The 21,788-nt window shown below is 38.6% G+C and overlaps 1 protein-coding gene across 17 annotated transcripts in view; it reads right to left on the bottom strand.

Moving 5' to 3' along the window:
• The window catches only part of PHLDB2 (pleckstrin homology like domain family B member 2), a 241,618-nt gene that overhangs the window by 71,430 nt on the left and 148,400 nt on the right, over positions 1 to 21,788 (bottom strand). For all 17 annotated transcript variants that reach the window (XM_060417562.1, XM_060417575.1, XM_060417585.1 and 14 more), the window contains one exon: positions 20,223 to 21,571. In XM_060417562.1, the coding sequence (XP_060273545.1) occupies positions 20,223 to 21,557 (1,335 nt within the window). In that variant the 5' untranslated portion in view covers positions 21,558 to 21,571. The remainder of the gene's footprint in view (positions 1 to 20,222; positions 21,572 to 21,788) is intronic.

The raw sequence follows: 21,788 nt of genomic DNA, 5'->3' as shown, positions 1-21,788 counted from the left end.
TAAATTAAAATAATTTTTTTAAAAAGAGAATGTTGTAGGAAGATGAAGAATATTCAATATCAGGTCCAGACAGGAAGACAGAAATATATTTCAAACTCTGAGATCATTAAATATTTGAATCATTCAGCTGAATTATAAAATGACAGTTTGTTTTTAAAACTCAATATACCTGCCATTGATGTCTATAACGGTACCACTAACTGACACTGCACCAAGCTCCCCAGAAAAAACAAGTATATATTTATGATTTTGACTTTAAGTAAATTTACTATATGTTTGTGAACAAGGGGATATAATTTACAAAATGCTTATCATAAACCTAGACAGCACTGTTGGGGTAAGGAAACTCAACATCTTCTCTCACATTAGCTCAATTGCCAAAGCGAAAAGAAAAAATAAAATAGCAAAAAAATCTCTTGTTATTACATCTACCACATTTTCCAAACTGGCTACCAGTAACAAAAGACAAAAATGTTAAGTAGCCCTGGGCTATTGTTTTTAATATTTTACAGCAAATCTGTAGAGACGAAATTCTGAAGGCAGTTTACTCTTTATTAGTGGAAGAATATCAAATAGGAAAATCAAATAGGAAAAGGCCAACATAATTCCCTTGTTTTCATTAAATACATCCATTAAATGACAAATTAGCATGAAATGACTTTTATCCGTCTTCTTAAGTACTCTCCACACTCCAAAAATGCAATAACTTGATCAAAAGGACTATTAAACTGGTTCTTATAAGCCCCACCTCCCTTTCACTGCCTGAACTTCTGGACTCCAGCTGCAGCTCCGTCCTCATGGCCTCAGTCTCATGGAAGGCACTCGGCTGTAACCACCTCATCGCAGGAGCTTCTGCACCCTGTCCATCCAGGAGTCCTGGTGCTTATTTATCTCTGCAGCTGGCACCAGGCTGCCAAGTCCTACCCACCTCAGCTTTGTGGGGAGGGAGCGTGTGTGTGTTGGGGGGGGGGGGGGGTGGCGGTAGTGGCACAGCATTCACTGCCTTATTTTAAACTTCTCTAACAATCTAGAAGTCTGCATGGGAATATGCAAAAACAACTGGAAGGCATAAGTGAGGAAGGGGATAGGAACAAGATGTTATAATTTACCCCTTCTCAAGAGCATCTGCATTAGAGGCTAATCTCCAAGGAAAAGTTCTCTTTCTGCAGCGTAGGTGAATTAAGTCAAAGCATCTAAACTCAGTCTTTGCTAATCTTCATAGAAGACAGTGTGTATACCTTGACATTCATTATGTTTGGAATTGTAGGAAAGTTGTCAATTTCTATTAATCAAGCTGCTAATGAACAGTGCAGTCCTCAAAAGCATGAAAGGTACTTCTGCCCAGTCTGTCATTCATGGCAAAATTCCTCCTGCCTCTCCTTCCCAAAATAGTCTCTTTTGCTGCCAGTACCATTGCTTAATTCAGAGGGAATAAACGATCCCAGCCTTAAGATGAATGCTATTTCAGATGGTGAAACAGTATTCCAAGGCGGGTGCACAGGAAGTTTGGTCTACTGCTATGTGCTTCTCTCTATTCTTATCACCCCATTCACAGCCAATCTGTTCAGACTTGGATCTCACACGCATGCAGCACTGCTGCCCACGAGTCTAACAGAAATCCGGACTGCGCCGAGATGCACTGGCCCCGTCAGAAGCTGCACCAAAGAAAAATAAACTGATGCTGAGAAGTGCGTCAGAAGAAAGGTCTGCGAGGCATTTCGGAAAGCATGAGAAGCCTTTTAAGGAAAACCTTGAGCAGAATCGCCCGCATAATTCTCCCCTGAGCTGTCTTCATCCTTCCCATTCATCACGCCGATATTCTCCATTCTGCATGACCTGAAACAAGGACGGCCATTCTGCACAGGATACTTTTGAGAATCAAATAGAGCACTATTAATAATTACGCTGGGACAGCAAGCCCAAACTGGGATGGGCTACCTGAGATGTGTGGCTCTCTTCCTAAAATTCAATTTCCTTTGACGCTTCACCTGACAACCTGGTGAGTTAGGAAGCTACCCTCTTTGAGATCTCCAATTCCTACCCACCTTTCCAAACCAGTAACCTACTGTGCATTCTCTTGAAAAGGCACCAGCAGAGAGTCTAAATATCTAAATGACCTAAAACACTGGTGTTCAGGATTTAGAATGTAGCTCCCTTTGAATCAAATTATTTAAAATACATTTAGACTTTTTTCCTCCTCTCCATTTTCCCTTTCCTCCATCTCCATATATCATAGGAAGCTCTGAAGGGGACACAGAGCTTAACAAATGAACCTAAAGAAAATGGTGCACCTTTCTTTCCCTTAATGGTTAAAAAAATTGTGGGCTGTGTCTTTTGACCACAGAACTTTCTTTCTTTTCAGATGAATGTGTTTGGCATTGCCCCATTGTAGTTCACAGCCCTCATCAGGAACCTCATCAGTATTTTGAACCCACCCAGTGCTCTTGTAATCAACAGCCACCTAAGCCCTTGGACAGTAAATATAATATAGAAATAAATTATGCAGAAAATCAAGTACCAATGCTTAATCATGAGTGAAATCTTTGTTAAAATTTCCCTTTTAGTAACCACTATGGAGATGATATGGAAATTCCTCAAAAAACTAAAAATGGAGTTACCATATGATCCTGTAAACCCACTCCTAAACATACATCCAGAGAAAACTATAATTCAAAAACATACCCCAATGTTCACTGCAGCACTATTTATAATAGCCAAGATATGGAAGCAACCTCAATATCCACTGAAAGATGAGTGGATAAAGATGTGAGATATATATATACACAAAGGAATATTGTTGTTGCTGAGTTGGTAAGTCATGTTCATGGAATATTACCCAGTCATAAAAGAGAATGAAATAATGCCATGTGCAGCATCATGGATGGCCCTAGAGATTATCATACTAAGAGAAGTAAGTCAGAGAAAGACAAATATCACATGATATCATTTAGGTGTGGAATATTAAAAAAAAAAAAGGTACAAATGAAGTGATTTACAAAACAGAAATAGACCCACAGACGTAGAAAATAAGCTTTGGTTACCAAAAAGGACAGAAGGAAGGAGGGATAAATTATGAATTTGGAATTAACATATATACACACTACTATATATAAAATAGCCAACAAGGACCTACTATATAGCACAGGGAACAGTACTAAGTACTTTGTAATAACCTATAAAAGAAAAGAATCTGAAAAAGAATGCATACATACATATATGTATATATACATACAAAAACGGAATCACTGTGTTGTACACTTGAAACTAATAGGACATTACAAATCAACTATACTTCAATTTAAAAAACCTCAAAAGAAAAGCAAAAAGAAAAGAAAATCCCTCTTTTATAACTATATATGCTATTTATTACAAAAAGGGCCAACTTTTAGTGGTTAGAAATAATTTACTTGAAAAGAGATTTTTCTCTATTTAAGAGGACCTGTTGTAACTAATAAATATGACCTCACTCCTCTATTAATCCTAGGGATTCAGTGTCTCCATATCTTCAGTTCAATAACAATCTATTAAGCTACTCTCTGCCTGGTATTGTGCTGGGACTACAAAGACAGAAAAAGACAGCGTTTGTACCCTCAGATCTTTAACAAGAAGCACAAATAGGCAATTGACTAAAGAAACAGTGATAACAGGTTTATAGAAAATATATGGATTCTTTTATGGGAAGGCCGTGCACAAAAATTATAGAAAAAGAAATCTGAATTGAGTCCTCAAGGATAAATATGAGTCTGGTCTGCTGGATAGGTAGGCAGGGCATTTCTATAAAGGACCATATAAGCAAAGTCATAGAGTCACGAATTATCACAGTATACTCAAAGATCAACAGCTACTATGCGGCTAGAGAGATGGGGTTCTTGGAGGAAGAGGAATGATATACACGCAGAGATGGGTCAAATTTCTTCCTCTTTATATCAGGACTCAGTAGGTTCCAACACCCTAAATAAATTTTAGGAATAAATTCATAGGGTGCACCAGCGAGGGTCAGAGATCTCGGTTTAAAAGTGGATGGTAGAATGAGACGAGCTGACAGCATGTAAACAGAATTTCCAAAACTCCATGATCAAATTCTGATGTCTCAATTAGGTGGGTCTGTAAGGAGGAAAAACAGAAGCAATGGCTTAGAAATCTTTTCTGTGTGTCTCTATGTTTTCAGAGATGTCCCTTAAAGTGAAAGAGAAAGTGAAGTCACTCAGTTGTGTCCAACCTTCAGCAACCCCATGGCCTGCAGCCTTCCAGGCTCCTCCGTCCATGGAATTTTCCAGGCAAGAGTGCTGGAGTGGGGTCAAAGTAAATCCCTGTTGATAGACAACAGGCGTCACTTCTGCCTAAACAGCCAGCACAGGATTCATTACACGCCTGGCTTTATCATAGCAGAGTGAAACTGCAATGATGTTGGCTCCATCAACCTGGGCTGTGAGTGAGCAAGCATGGAGCAGAGGCCTCGTTCAACCCATGCGGGCCACGGGGTATGGCCGTGAAACAGATCTATGCTGCCTTCCACTTTTGAGACACATTTGCTGTGTAACAAAGAATTTGACTTTGCCCAAAGAGAGGTCTGCTTCTGCTGTTGGCTTCTGGAAGGTAATCTATGTCATAACTGATAAGAGTGTTTTTGTTGATTAGGGAAAGGTTGGCCACACCAGATAATCTCAGGGGAGGGGCTGGCTACTCCAAAAAGACCACATGGTTTCAAGTGGGTGCCTTGGGTCATGTGGTATCAATCAACCTGGAGACAGAAGTTAACCATGCCTATGTCATGAAGTCCAATAAAAACTCTGGACACAAAAGCTCGGGTAAGCTTCACAGGTGGCCTACAGGAAAAATATCTTATGCAGCTAAATATCTCCCTGAAAGTTCACAGACTATGGGATTCCTTTGCCAATGTGGAAAGAGAAAGAATTCCCTCATTGCCTAGAATTCTTCCCTGTGGTAGATTAGGTGCCTAAGCCCACTCGCCAGAGTAACCCAGGGAGGAAGGAATCTTTTTCTGTCACTCACTGCCATTTGGTCCCTCCAACCCCACCACTACTGAGCAACATACATTCCGCACAGCATAAGTCCATGGAGTAGCTTCTAGAAAGAACTACCTTCCAAAAACTCCATCTCCTAACCAGTACACACTTCACCCCTGATGTAGAACCCAGGTTTCTATTTCACGTTGTCTCTGGCTTCACCTTAAATGCCAGAGGTAATCAGTGTCCCTGCCCTGTGAGTACATGCCTCATTCACATACCCGAGGAGCTTATCATACCCTGCCTTTGCTCATACCCAGAGAGATTCAGTTATCCTAGTGCCATTTTACAAATCAATCCTCACACTCCCGACCATTTTTTAAAAGAACTAAATGGTGTGTCAACAGCTCCATTAAGTCTGCTTGTTTCTACTATTATTTTTAGCTGTGGCCCTCTTCCGGAGGAGCTTAAACTTTAGAAAATATGTATAAATATAAGTATATAATTTATTTAATGCAATACAATGATAAAATATATTTAAATATTAATACAGGCTTTCCTGGTGGCTCAATGGTAAACAAGTACCTGTAATGCAGGAGATGTGCCAGGAGCTGTGGGTTCTATCCCTGGGCCAGAACAATCCCCTGGAGGAGGGCATGGCAACCCACTCCGGTATTCTTGCCTGGGAAATCCCCTGGACAGAGAACCCTGGCGGCTACAGTCCATGGGGTCACAAAAGAGTTGGACACAACTTTGTGACTGAACTACAACAAATATTAATGTTTCATAATTTAATATCATATAGTTATATGGATTACATATAATACAAATGTATGCTGAGGTAATACTTTATTTTCATCTACATCAAATATGTCCTCAAACACTACCACTTTATTAAGTTAATCATGTTCCTTTCTAATCCAAGAATCTTTTCTCAACTTTTTTTTTCTGCCTCTAGTTATTCCTTGCATTTGCTAGGCAGACTTAAGTCAATCTCTGACCATATATCTAGGATTTTTTGTAGTTTAGTCCTTTCCTGATGCCTTTCGGCATCATTTTGCCATTTAAAATCAACTGGCAGACATGCAAGTTTTGAAAAGTTTTACTCTTATAAAATATCCACTTAAAATATTACAGGATGTCATTTGAAAGAAAATGACCATCATGAATGTCTCCATAACATTATTGCTTCTGCTCAGAAAATTTAAGGAGAAAAACAATTCACTTCTCCCTACAGACTGAAAAACACTGGCTGTAAAGAAAGGAAGTTCATGTGATCAATATAATCATAATTTCTACAGTGTTTAAGAAAAATATGCCAGGTATTTTTCCTCTTACATCACCATTTCAGAAGAAAATCTCCATGGTGCTTGAGCCCCTTCTATTAAAGAAATTATGCGATTGTTCCATACCATTAAAGAAAACATGATAAAAGTCCAAGAGTACTGTCATTTGCTTACATTTTCACCTTGGTTTAACTAAGTTCCAGAGGGTCTTTTTGATTTGTTTGTGTCTCCTGAAAGACCACAGTTTACAATGTATAACCCACTGAAATACTTTTAGAATTTTATATAATATTTTATTCTGTTCAATCAAAACCAGTGTATAAGAGATACCCAAACTCAATCTTCACATTTGAAAATCTATCTTAAAAAATATAGTTTTTTTTTAATGCGTAAAGAAGTTGCTGGATTGAAAAAGTAGGAAGGTGTAACGTATAAAAAAGAAGGGTGGGCTATCACATATCAACTAAAAGTATTGCCAACAACCATCTATGGGAGATATACCTCATGGGAAATACAACGTGCAATAATTTTAAAAGCATGCTATAGAGTTTTACATATAGAAATTAAAAGTAAACAATGAAGTCTTCTTTCTTTGGGCTTCCCTGGTGGCTTAGATGGTAAAGCGTCTGCCTGCAATGCAGGAGACCTTGGTTCTAATCCCAGGGTTGGAAAGATGTTCTAGAGAAGGAAATAGCAACCCACTCCACTACTCTTGCCTGGAAAATCCTGGATGGAGGAGTCTGGTAGGCTACAGTTCATGGGGTGGCAGAGAGTCGGACACGACTGAGCAACTTCACTTTCACTTTATTTAAGTTGTTAGGAAAGTAATGATATTCTGCTTTCTTCCAAGGCAGCTTTCAAAAATTATAATCTGTCTGACATGATTTAGGCCTTGGTCTTCATAAGCGGATAGAAAAGTCCAACTTTTCAAAGTTCTGGCTCTGCTATTCTATAATCAAAATGAAAGAAATACATGTCTGAAAAAACTTGTTCTTTTTAACTGTACTTAGTGTTTTCTTAAAATTATCTTTTTTTCAAAATCTAAACTACAATCCCAGATCTGGGATAGGGTCTTGGCAAGTTTGAATGAGAAAAACATCAATTTTTCCAAACCAAAATTCTTCAAAGAACACACTCCCACAGAAATATATCTCCCTTGCAGTCAATTAGATTTCACCAAATTTCTTGGCTGTTCTGAACTTTGAAAAACCAATCTTACTGATTTCTGCTTCTGGGAAGATGGTGTAGAGATCCTTTCCCCTATTCTTCTCACTAAAGTACAACTAAGAACCTCGAAAATTTTATATATAGGACAAACATAAGACTCTGAAAAATGGGGAGAAAGCAGCAGATCAGCTAGGAAACTAGAGTCTCAAGGAAAGGCAGAGACAAATTCCCTGGGATTTTCTTTTGTCTCATAAATCCCAGACTTAGAACCGAAGAAAAGGCAATAACAGCAACAAATTGACTCAATCTCTATAGGGCATTATGCAGTGGAAAAAGCCAAATGCAAAGGGTTACATAGTATCTGATTATATTTGTGTAACATTCCTGAAATGACAGAAACAGAAATGGAGAACAGACCAGTGATTGCCAAGGGTTGAGGAGGAGATGAGGGTAGGAGGAAAGCAGGGGCAGCTATAAAAAGGATAACAGGAGAAGAACCCTTGTGGTGTTAGAACTGCTCTGAGTCTTGACTGCATCGTCATCCTGCTATGTATCAGCATATATCTGCTATAATAGGGAAGAACAAAGCTGACTCCGTATTAGATCTGTTTCTTTACCCTTTATATTTTACTGCTTTTGCTACAAGTTAGGAATGTTGCCTATAGGCTGAAATACATGATAGCCCATTCTCAAGGGCTATATTTTTTAAAGTATAATACTTTTTCATTCATATAGAGATAAAACGTTGTAGAACACAGAATAACATTTTTCTTATTGGAGGTTTACAGGAATACCATGACCTAACCTACATGGACAGCTGCAAGAAGAAAGGATTCCAACAGCAATAAGTTTGCCACAACCAGCCCCCTCCCCACTTTCAGTATAAGTCTGAATTCTAACTTCGGTAAGATGGGGCACTAGTACACCATCTTCTGTCTGCTGCCCTTCTGAATAAAGCTGCTATTTCTTGCCCCAACAACTTCTCTATTTATTGGCATGTCATGAGGCAAGCAGTAGGAGCCTGGACCTGGTAACACTGGTTATTATATTGTACCAGAGTGCACAAGATGTTACCACTGGAAGAAACTGGGTAGAGGATCTCTGAACTATTTCTTACAATTAATTGCATGGGAATCTACAGCTACCTCTAAAATATAAACTTTTTAAAAGTGCCTTCTAAAATGTCTTAACCTACACATTGAGATGACTGAATCAAAATTCAGTCATTGAAAAAGTGATGAAAGTGTTTAATTTCAAATACTTGTTTTGGACTTTTTTTTTTTTTTTTTAAGAATCAACCTCAAACTTTAAAAATAGTCTTCATAGCAAATATTCCCATAAACTTTTGTAGAACAGAGAGGGAAAATTTCTCATTATAAGAATTAGCCAGCAGTCACTAAATCTACTATTTGATGACAGATCTTCAAAGGCAGGTCAATAAATGGCTTTTAATTTAGAAATATGAAGTAATTTGACAACAAATATGGAGATCCTTTTTCCTACAAAGAATCAATAGTCTTCTCTCATCTCCCCTCTCCCATATACCTGTTGATATTGATATATACTGTTTTCCATTTTCATTCAGTTCATGTTTTTCTAAAATGATTTATCACTTTAAAAAAAGAATGTAACTTTCCCCATAAGTGACATAGTGGGATACGGGGCCTCCTTTTAGTCTAAGCTACACTCTGTATTCCAGCATTTAGCCTGAGAAAGCTGATTATGCACCTGAGGTGCACAGTACACATCCCTCAGCTCTAAGCAGGGATTTTTAAATGTTTGGCACCATCAAGAGGAAAGAACTTGTACTGCCACTGTAACAAGAACCTAGGGTTTGCTCTCAAGTACAGAGGAACTCGCTTTTAACAGCAACTGTCACAGACTACTGTAACACAAAATTATACTAAGACTTTTGGCTCTGTTTCCCCAATGTGGAGTCATTAGATATTGCCAAATGCTTTTTCCCCTTCCCATTCCTCTTCTACCCATCTAGTCCTCCAACTGAAGAAGAAAAAAAAAGATGGATAACTTTCTATTCTCAGGTAACTGGGGATAGCTGGCAACTCCAGTTTGCAAAGAATAAATTCCTTCAATATTTACTGAACATCTACATTTAAGCCAGCAATTTGCTATGTAAAAGATAAAATCTTTATTCTGTCATGATCCAAGGTGATCTGACCACAGATAACAGTCTACTTTATATTATCTACTAATTATAGATTTACTCTTATTGTATGAGTAATGGAAGAAGTTGGCTTAGAGAACTGATAGCTTAGACAGTATACAGTATTACCAATCTAATCCTGTACTGACCAATATCCAACATATCGTAATTAACTTCTTTAAGTTTTTCTCAATGTAAGGAAGTTTAAAACTACATAGTTCACATTTACAGCTCACTTTGTGTTTCTGCAGCAGACTATAAACCATCCAAAAGGCCTGAAAGTGAAAGAAGGCAGAGAGCTGACCAGCTGTTTTAAACATCAGAGCTAAGAAAAGCACAGCTCCACAGATACAAATCATTCTAAAGCTTATGTTAAACCTGAAGATTAAATCAATTAACTAATGGACATTCTGACTCAGCATACAGGAAGAGACATAATTTCTAAATATCCCTTTAAAAAGACTGAGCCACTCACTTTATTTGGTTAGTAAACCAACCTCTCACCCCATTTGCAGTTTAAGTGGCTCGCTTCCCACTAGTACAACCTTTTTTTTTTTTTTCCTCATACTAAAACTATAGTCAGGATGTAGCAAGAGGAAAGGCCACATCAGGAAGCAGATGCCTTTCAAGTCAGATGGGAGCACAAAATAGCTTTCAATACTTAAGTTTGCCTTCACATTCCAAACACATTCTTCTTAGGAAAAAAGAAAGATGGCTAGGCAGCCATAAACAGTCTTATAACACTGTCCATTCTGCTTCCAACTAAGAAATGCTGTCCAATTGAACAAAACAGTCTGAATGACCAAACTGTCTCTGGGGTCAGGAGTCACTGGGAAGTGGAGGCAGCAAGGAGCAGATATAGAAGCATAGCGCATCTACAGGTGGAGTAACTTCCATCTGACAATGCTCACTCTTCTTGGTTTCCCAAGTAAGTTTTTCTAATTATAGAACTGAAGTATCAAGGTTGTTTACTCTCTGGCTTCTAAAATGCTATCTGTATATTACCACCACAGGGAGATTAAAGAACACACACACACACACACACACACACACACACATATATTTTTGAATAATTTTTATTGGTAATTTATGCTTTATTTATGAATAGAATATTACTACCCTTTCATTGTTTTTGAATTAAAGTGATTCCTTATGCTTTTCTAAGATATTCATAATTACTTTACTGTTACACTGGTTTCTGCTCTACAATGTGATATATCCCTCCTTCTTGAACCTCCCTCCCAACCCCTACCCCATCCCATCCCTCTATGTTGTCACAGAGCACTGGATAAAGTTTCCTGTGTTATATAGCAACTTCCCACTAGCTATCAATTTTACATATGGTAAAAGAACATATACTTTCATATAAGAGAACATATACTTTTATAAAATTCCATTTTATATTTTAACTCCTAAGGTATCCTCAATTACACTTAACTTCAAGAACATTACACCTACTGTCTGCTCAAAAGTAAGCAACCCTTGGTTTTGAACACCACCAGGTCTTACAAAGAATGCCACAAATTTTTCAACATAAAGAAAAATGCCTGTCTTTTTTTAATTTTTAATTGAAAAAGTGGAAGAGAATTTCTCCGCTTCTAGAAGTAAAAAGAATTCATTTATGCTGAGATATTTGCATCCTTTTGTAGTCAGCCTCACTGTTACTTAGAACTACATGCATAAACCTAAGTTTGAGATCCGGGAACTAAGGGTGCAGACTTCAGCCACAGAATAAGGAAAGCCAGAATGAACGCCATTCATTTACTTTCTAGAAACATGTGTGTATTGCTTCCTATATTCTGCATACTTGGCTACGACGTAGAGATATACAGCAGTGAGTAAGACAGGCACGGTCCCAGCCCTTTGCAACTTAAAATTCTTTTGTTGTAAAGTGCTTTCAGAGAGGCTATTAGAACAAACATCTTCTAAATTGCAGACAATTGCTGTCTCAGACATTTCACCTATTCAAATAATAAATACCATGGAAGTCAACCTCATCTCCAGGGTGGTAGCGTATGTAAAAAGTTAGAAGATCTTATTCCACAGTGCCTCATGAGAACTGGCATCATATTACAACTTGTTCCATGCATGGAGAAATGAATGCCAAGTGTGGTTCTCCATAGTTCTAAATGGCGACAATGCTGTTTATCAAGGCACTGCAGATGACTGTCATCAACCAGAAAGAAAACATTGGATTGCTACAAAGCAAGCTGTGGGAATCCACTAGTTCTCCACAATAGCACACAGATGCTTTTGGTGATGGAGCCAAATAGAGTCTTAATAGCAGTAGGATTTGCTTTAAGCTTTTAATTTTCCTCTTTTCTTCTTAAAATGACTTTGACTGTCTTGGACCATAAGATGAACTAGAGGGCCATCACTACCTCTACATTACTGGAAGGGAGGCAGGACTCAAATGAGATGAACAAAAGAATATTCTGTCTACTTTATAATGATTTCTTTAGTCTTTGAAACATCTAGTTTGTCAAAAGGTCAGCATCCCAGCCCATTAGAGGTACCTTATCCATTACCTCTACTTGGAAAACAGCTCAGAACTGGGAAGTTTAAATGACCACTCACCAGCCCAAAATGATGTCACAAGGTCTATGAGCTGAAGTACACACACTTCATGCACACAGGACCCGCTCAAGATCTCACTTGCACCTAGTAACTCACAGTTGGCAATATTTTTAAACAGGCTTGATATCTGGTTCCTAAAAGTTATAAATTAAAAAAAGATTGGCACAATGACAAAAGAAAAACTAGCAGCTTAGAGCCAGAAAGAAGGAAGAAAAATTATTAAAAACGAAACAACTCAAATAGCACAGCACTTGGAAGCTATTTAATGCTGACTCACTGTGAACAGTTGTACCCCATTAGTAGGTCTTTGGAGGTTCATGATTAGGGTTCAGTCTTTAATATTTTAAATAATTATCTTAAGTTTTCAAATAAAGATTGCACATGTAAAAAAAAAATCCAAATGAAGCACTGAGATAGTCAAAACTTAAGTTAAAAATGCTACAGAAATTATGCTTAGCGTAACTACTTTATCCTGCTCGGTTTCCTCCTTAATGAATTCAATAAATTTTTGGCATCTATTAATTTTATATTTGTTTAAGAGTTGGGTTTATTTTTTGAAAATTATGCTTGGACAACATGGAGATTCCAGTTAATTGTCCCAGTGGATCCTGAAGAGCCAGTTGAACTGTACTTCTCATGAACAATATCTCATGGGCTGGAAGCCCAGGCACAGCTTTTCCTGGCTCCTGGAGTAAATCTCAAATGGCAGCAGAACTTCACCCTCACTGACTCACTGTCCTCTAACATCTGTGTTTACCTACTCTGTGTCTCTGATTCTTGTCTGCGTCTGAGCGGGGTTTTGGTTTGCAAATAACTGATAATTTTCTGCATTAATGGCGCAATAACTGGGAATCTGGCTTTATGATTTGACCACTTGGTGATCCATCAGGTAGAACTGGAAGCCAGCCTTTCTCCAGTGAGCATGGTCCAGCATTTGTTTGTTGTTCTTTCTCATCTGTTATTTTTCTATCTATGAACTCAAATCAGGACAATATTTTTTGCCCAGTCTCTAACTGAGAAAAAATATCACCATGTGAGAGTGAAATATTTTCCTACTTCCTGAAGATAACAATAAATTAAAATAAAGGACCTCTATTATGATTGGTTTATAGAGACTAATAAGCATTTAAATAAATCTAATATTCCCAAAATTCTCCCAAAATGAAATTCTAAAAATTTAAATGTATTCTTTTTAAGAAAAAGACCTTCTTCATCAAAAGTCTTGACTTCAGAAACAGTTTTCTTTTCCATGGAAAACAAGTTTATATGACTAAAGTGAATCTTTATACAAATTATCAAACACTGATTTGATAATTTAGTTTAAAAAACAGTATATGTCTTTGCATTATCTTATCAGTGCATAGTATAATACAAGTATAATTTCATGTTTCAGATAAGTTTAGATTAGTTTTATCACAGATTAGTTGATCTGAACTTCTTTAATGTACTAGTTTACTGAAAAGATGCTAAGATTATTTCTATATACAGTATAAGATTAAAAAATACAAAATTGATGTTCAACTACACTGAATTATAATTGTGACAAGTCTTTTTATATCAACAGTAATTACATCCTGTGATGTGTCACCTTGAACATAATTTACAATATCTTAAGTCATTTGCCTTAGTGTCTGGTTGTTCCAGAAAGTGAAAGAAGACTGTGAAGAACAAAAAGTTGACAGAAATTAAAAAACTGTCCATTGGGATGTTAGGGAGTTCAAGATAGTGGAAAGAGGATGCTGAGCTCAACTGCCCCTACCACACACACATTAAAAGTACAAACGTGTGGAGCAACTTCCAATGAGCACAACTTTGAGGCTCTTCTACAACCAAGGCTGTAAAGAAGGGCCCACACACAGTTAAGTAGGAAGGGAGGGAAAACTATGATGTTGGTACTCGCATCTCCATGAGGGGATGCAGAAGATGAAGGGGTTATCACTGGCTCAGGGATCCTCCCTGGAGAGTGATGGATTCAAGCCAAATACTGGGCACCCCAGTCCTAGGTAAAATGCCAGAAAATGTGACCCTTCAGGTGCTTTGAAAACCAGTGGGACTTACATGCGAAGAGCACACAGGTTTCCTTACTCCCAGAGCAAGGGGCAGAAAGCCGACCGAAACTGCCCAAGGCTCTAGATGGTTTCTCACAACCATTCTACCCTGCAGCCCTGCCTGCACAGGGTGCCTACTGCAGTCCCTCTTGCCCTATTGCTGCACCATACTAGGGGCAACGCTGCTGTTTTTGGAAGACTGAGGGATGTGCACACAGAGGAAGTAGAGCCAGCTCAACCATGTTCAGTCTCTGAAAAGGGTAAAGGCAGATTAGGCTGCAAGTGGTCCTGAAGGCAACAACCTGGAAACTGCCTGGGGCTCTGACCGGCTTGCTGGGACTGTCTCAGCATGCAACACAGTCTGAATCCAGTGCCGAAACCAGGCCTTCTAGCTCTGGCTTGCTCTTCTCTAGGGTGGAAGTGCCACTGTGAAGAGAAAGCACACAATCAGAGGGAATGGAACCAGTCTGAATCCAACCCAAAGGGCTTTTGCTCCAGCACCCTGAGAGCTGGGCCTGCCTCCAATAGACGGATGTCAGTCATTAAGCATAGGAGAAGCCCAGGTTTACAAGAGGCCCTGGCTCCACCTCTCCATCTCTGTTGTGACCTCCTACAAAGGTGACAGCTGACAACACACCCCATGGGAAAGTGCCATCCATGCTCACTTCAGATCCAACTTCCCCACTAAAGCCACTGAGTTCACACAGACTGCATAGGGACACTCCCACACAAGGACACACCTTCACAACTGTAACAGGTAACTATTCACCTAATTCCATAGGAACAGAGAAATTTAAACAAAACGAGAAGACATAGGAGTTTGTTTCAAATGGCAGAACAAAAAACAGTACTGAGAACACCCCTAAAGATTAGATAATTTACCAGGTAAAAAATTAAAAGCATTAATTGTAAAAGTGCTTATAACTGTATTTGAGAAAAGAATAGATGGACACAGTGAGAATTTCAACAAGGAACTAGAAAATATAAGAAACCAAAAAGAACCAGTCAGAGCTGAAGAAAACAATAACAGAAATGAAAATACACTAGAAGGAATTAAAAGAAGACGAGGTGATAGACCTAGTGATAAGTGATCTAAAAGACAGAAAAAAAGGAAATCACCTGATCATAATAACAGAAAGAAAGACAAATTTTAAAAAATCAGGATGGTTTAAGGAACCTCTGGAACAGTATCAAGCACTACAATATTCACATTATAGGGTTCCGTCAAGAAGAAGAGAGAGAGGGATGGGGTGGGAAATGTATCTGAAGAAGGGAACAGATATCCAGGTACAGGATGCATAGGTAGTCCCAAATGAGATGAACTGAAAAAGACCCACATCAAGATATATCATAGTTAAAATGGCAAATGTTAATTATGAAGAGAGAATTTTAAAGGCAGCAAGACAAAAACAGAGCCACATACAAGGGAATCCCCACAAAGTTATCAGTTCTTTCTTCTTCAGAAACTTTGCAGGCCAGAAGGGAGTAGCATGATATATCTAAAATGCTGAAAGGGAAAAACTTGCAACCTAGGATACTCTACCCAACAAGGTTATCCTTCAGAAGTGAAGAAGAGAGGAAGTACTTCTCAGACAAGAAAATATTGAGTTCATCAATTCTAATGTGATTGTAAAAGAAGTGTTCAATGGTCTTCTTTAAGAAGAAAACAAAAGGCTACAACAAGAAGTGAGAATTTATAGGAAAGGAAAAATCCCACAGGTGGGGCAAATTTATAGTAAAGGCTGTGGATAAGAATCGAGCAGGAAGACTAAAAGACAAAAATTGTAAAATCAGTTATAACTACAATAAACAACGAAGGGATAGACACGAAGATGTAAAGCGTGACATCCAAAACTCAAGATGTGGGGGAGGGAGTACAAAATGTAGATCTTCTAGAATTTACATGACTATCACTTTCAAACAAGTAGATAAATATTGACAGACGATGAAAAAAGAAGATGTGGTATACAGAGACAATGCAATATTACTCAGCTACAGAAAGAATGCCGTTTTCCCATTTGCAGTAACACAGATGGACCTGTAGAATATTATGCTTAATGAATAAGTCAGCTGGAGAAAGACAAATATTGTACGTTAGCACTTACATGTAGAATCTAAAAAATAAAACGAATAAATGTAACAGAAACAGACTCAGAGACATAGAGAACTAACTAGTAGTTACCTGTGGGGAGAGGGTGGAGGGGAGGGACTTACAGGAGTAGGGAATTAAGAGGCACAAATCACTACGTATAAAATAAAAAACTTCAATGACATATGGTATAGCACAGGGAATATAGTCACTATCTTATAATAACTTTAAGTGAATATAATCTATAAAAATATTGAATCACCATGTTGTACATCTGAAAGTAATATTGTAAATCAATGGTACTTTGAATAAAATTACATGAAAATTTGAGATTTGCAGAAAAGGAGCATATTTGACTTGGTTTATAACATTTACAAAGTTAGTTCTGTAAAGATGTAATAAAATGTTAAAATTTTGGCAAAATCTGAATAGCACTGATGAATTTATGAAGTAACTTTTTAATGAGAAGCATCCTATTAATGTAAAGCTAAAACAGAATTATCTCTTAATGAAAGGATCTACTTACTAATCTTGGAGAAATCAGCCTATGCTTACAAAAGGTAGTAAAAGTTTATTTTTGTAATCTGTCCAGAGAGAAGAGTTTCAGCATCTGAAAAGACTAATCTGTCGTGCCTTGTCTTAACTGGGATATATACTTGCATATTTAAAATGATCAAAATAGGTCATTTCTGATTACTTTAAGATTTATTATTTATAATAAATAACTTATCCTCATTTTATCAGGTAATCAAACTGCAACATTCATTTTCTCAGGGATCCATAATATATTATTAATCTCTAATTAATATTTGATTTTGCCTTCCCAAGATCAGACCCTAAATTCAGGAAAACAAATTTTTCAAAGATACCTTTCACACTTGAACTATCTCTAAGTTTTCCCAGAGGACCCTTGGGCAATGACAAAGTTTTTTTTTTTTCTTAATCTTACAAAAAGAATGCTAGAAATATTTGAGGTTTATTCACTACACCCCTTGTATAAACAGCTCAACACTATCAAAAAATGCATAGGAAGATTTGTCAGATCAAATGAGAAGCTCAGCCTTCCCTCATTTAATTTTTTATAGGTAAAATTTTATAAAGCTCAGTGATTGCATACCGATGGAAAGGCCCTGGATATACATCAATATCCCTCTGTAATATGTTCTTACCCTTATGTGAAACACTAATTAAATAAGATCAACATCCTATTGCATAATGGAAGATTCAAACTTTCCTTCTTGTTGATCAAGTTTGTTAAATTAACTATAGATTAACCACAGCCACTTGCCCTTACCCTCACCCAATAGTCTGTGGTTTCCTCTCATGCTTACCGAAAGACTGCTTATAGACGAGGATGAGCCTTTAACAAAGAAAGACAGTCTCAGAGCCTCACGGACAGAACTTTACCAGACACTCTTTACTCTTAATATTTCAAAGAATGGACTTAATGGGCAGAAGCTGACAGAAGAGCTGGCATTACATAGGCAAGTATCATATAGTACTAGCAACTAAATCAGACTTTCAGGACTTCATTTAGTCCAGAAATAAATGACTATATGAAATCAAATTAATGACTCAATACTAGAGGAATAAGAATTAATTATATAGAACTCATGGAACTGAAACTGGAAATCTGATTTCCAAACGCAGATATGTGTTTTGGAAAATTATTGGCATTAATCTTAATGTTCTATTTTCTGATGGGGAAAACCCTTTTACCATTCATCTTGATCATTCTCTAACCCTCAATTCAGTTGACTCCAATTTTGCAAACTAAATGAAACATTCTTTCAATGGCAGTTTGTTCTTGGCCTCTCAGAATTCAGGAAGTGATATTTTTTTCTGAGTCACTTTACTTTTTAATAGCAATAACATTATTTGCAAACACTCAATAAGAATCTGTTTTCTGTTTCACTGGGATGTAATCAGACAAATAGACAATGCAATAGCAGACAAATGTAGACTGTCTACTTAAAAATAAGCCGCATTTCTTATTACAAGCTCTTGATAAAGGAAAAAGGGTTATAACCTCATATCTGAAGTTAATACCCAAAACCTCTCCTAAGAAGTTGATCTAGGACCTGTTTGTGGCTTATAGGACACCAACCTTACAGGCAGTAAGAAAGGTCACTGGATTGCCAGGAACCTTAGCAGATTTGGGAAAACTAGAGGAAAGAGAACTTTACCAACACTTACATATGCTAAAGATGAAACCTGCTGTCAATGAACTTCAAGTTTGGTTTCTTTTTCCTTAGAACAGAAGAGTAAATGAAAGCATTTAAGGAAGACCTCTGGAGAGATGAAGCCACTGAAATGTTTGCTTGCTGCTGCTGCTAAGTCATTTCAGTCGTGTCCGACTCTGTGCGACCCCAGAGACAGCAGCCCACCAGGCTCCCTCATCTCTGGGATTCTCCAGGCAAGAACACTGGAGTGGGTCGCCGTTTCCTTCTCCAATGCATGAAAGTAAAAAGTGAAAGGGAAGTCGCTCAGTCGTATCCGACTCTTAGCGACCCCATGGACTGCAGCCCACCAGACTCCTTCGTTCATAGCATTTTCCAGGCAAGAGTACTGGAGTGGAGTGCCATTGCCTTCAGATACCTTAATAAATTATCAGATAGATTCTCTGGTTTTATCAATGAGAGTTGTTCAGTACAGTACAGTGCTAGGTTTGCTATTCACATACAAGAAGGCCTTTATATGCTAATTACAACCTTTTCTAATTTATGTCAGTGAATCAAGCCCAAATATAATGTCTTTTTGTGATCATGAAAAATATTTGGAGATTATGTATGGTAACAAAGAAACTGCTATCCCCACCCACAGGACACCAAGTTCTTTGGGGCATACACATTTGTCTTCATTCACTAGTATATGGATCAGGACATTTGGAAACTCTGTAAGGACAGACATTAACTGACCAAGAGCTGCAGATAATTACTTTTCTAAAATTTCAAGAAAATTCTGTCCTGTACAGATGTAAATAGTTTCAGTTCATTATAATCCAAAAGTTAAAATTTTACTGTCCGGTTGGGCATTAACTAGCTTTGTATAGGATTCAGAAATTTTATTCCAGCATACTCTTTTTTAGTAACTAAAATACTTTGATACTCCTATACTTCAGAATATCAGCTCTACCATCCTACTGCTTCCCACATTAAGGAAATCATTAATGAATCAAAATAATCTGGCAGGTATTCACCCTAAAAAACTTATGCTTAAAAGAAAACAGAATAGAAAAATGTGCCAGCTTGTTCTCATTCATTAGTGGGACTCTCCTGTTCCCTCTTACTATTTTCAATATTTTTATAGTAATCATAAATCCGCAGAAAAAGACAACTCAGTAACTTTGGGGGACATGCGAAGTTTGTAGTCATTACATGTATTAAGACATGGCTGAAGTATGATGTGTGGTGTGTGTGTATCTGTGTGTATACAGTGCAGAAAAAAGGTTGAGCACCAGTGGGGCAACCTTTCAACTTCTCAGACAACTTGCTATACAGAAAAACTTACTGCCTAATTCCCAGTGAGTTGTCATTTCACTATTACTATCATAGTATATACATTCAAATTTGATGACGTAAATAATATATGTCAGTTTTTCCTCATAGTCTTAAAAGTCCCTAAGACTTTTAAAGAAACTCAGTAAAATTCACAACTACCTTTGTTAGATTTATCAAGAGTTTATACTTGTGAGGCCTCTGCAGAGCAATTTAATATAACATTAGGCACATGTAGGCCTTCAAAACAGCCCTATGTGACTAATAATAGTGATTTGGGAAGGGGAAGGTTAGCAGGAGGAAATCTAGGAAGGGACACCAGGAGCTGGCACACTGGGAAATTCCACACGCCCACGTGTATCCTTGGAGCTTGTCTCCAAGAAGCTGCTCAATGAAACAGTGAGGTCAAGTCAGATGAAGAGATTACCAATCGCTCCATCTCCTGCTCCCTGAGTCTCTCCTCCCTCTGCCGCCGGTGATAATCCATCAGGTCGTCTCGTCCGGAAATGGAGCTAATGCTGCTTTTCCGTTCCCGAAGGACAGGCTGGGGGGTTCCTGAGGCCTGTCTGAGGCTGTCCAAGTCTGCATCATCAAACTCGACAGATCCACATGAGAAGTTCCTTCTGGCTGCAAACGCTCGGTCCAGCTCCCCAGGAGGAAACGAATGACCAGGGCTGGTACCCGAGTAGGAAGCCCTGTCAAAGTCGTCAGAGGTGCAGGAGGAGGTGGAGGCCAGAAGCATCTTGCGAGCCACTCGAGGACTGGCAGGCACGCTGAGGGTGGAACTCACGTACGGACTGCCCTCGGAGGCAGAGGTTTTGTAGGGCAAAGCTCCTGAGCTCAAAGAAGAAAAATTCAGGTAATTGTCATTGTCTATGATGCTATGAGGTAGATCCTTTTCCCCCAGTTTCGTTCGTTTGGAATTGCCCAGAGAGCTTCTTGGAGGCAGACTGAGGGGTGCCAACTGGTTCTCGGTGGCTCTATGCAACCTGGGGAGAGAGCGGCTGTAGGCGCCCATGTGACTCAGGCTGCCGCTAGAGTACTTCCTGGTTCTTAAACTGATGTTTTCAGATGCCGGCTCCCGGTGTCTGCTCAACTTGGGCTGAAGTGTCAGGTTGTCCTGGATGCTTATTTTCCTGGCTTGCTTTGGGCTTGAAGGCATGCTGGCCGCCCCTGACCTGTTGATGGGCGAGGAGCCAGTGTCACTCAGGGAACTTCCATTCCACATGGTCAGGAGCGAGCCAGATGCTTTGCGGCCTTCCAGCCCTCCGAGAAAGTAGACATTGTCGTGGGATTTATTCCTTGAGCTATATTTGGAATAGGGAGGCTTCTCTGAAAGCCTCAAGGACCTTTCGGCGTCCCGGCCAAGAAAATGATCAAAGTCTGCTCTCCCAAGTGCATATCCACTAAGGGAGGGTGAAGTGCTGCGTAAAGGGGTGGGCGGTTTCATGGAAATACTTTTGTCACTTCCATCGCAAGAGAACTGCTTAGTTCCCTGAATTTTGGCCAAAGAAGGGCTACTTCTGACACTGGTTCCCAAAGGAGAAGGGCTTCTTTTAGCAGGCACAGGTTGTGAGAGGGTTAAATAGGAGCCAGAACAGTCTCCATTGGCTTTAAATCTCAGACTGGAAGAATATTTCTTTGGGCTCAGGCTCTCCATCATGTTTTGGGAATCGTTTTCGAGGGAATTCTCCACAAAGCCTGCCTCTAAGCTACCATTCTGTAAATCCAGCTGCTTTTGCATGTGGCTCTGCTCTGCCATAATCTTGTTGGAATCTGCAAAGAAAAAAAAGACAGAGAGAGAGACAGCTTTACTTAACAAATATTTTAAAAGACCAACCACTTGTTATCCTACACGGGTACACAAACAGGCTGGCAATCTGATACGTTGCTGTTTTAGTAATAAACCTAGTAAAGCTGTCCTGCAAAATGAAGATGACTAAAGACCACTGATCTGGGATGTTTTCTGACCAAAAGAAAAATAATTCAAGAG

Source organism: Ovis aries, chromosome 1 (assembly GCF_016772045.2).
Source record: "Ovis aries strain OAR_USU_Benz2616 breed Rambouillet chromosome 1, ARS-UI_Ramb_v3.0, whole genome shotgun sequence".
In the NCBI taxonomy this organism is placed as follows: domain Eukaryota; kingdom Metazoa; phylum Chordata; class Mammalia; order Artiodactyla; family Bovidae; genus Ovis; species Ovis aries.
The sequence above is the reverse complement of the archived record's forward strand: the minus strand, read 5'-3'. Positions and strand labels throughout refer to the sequence as shown.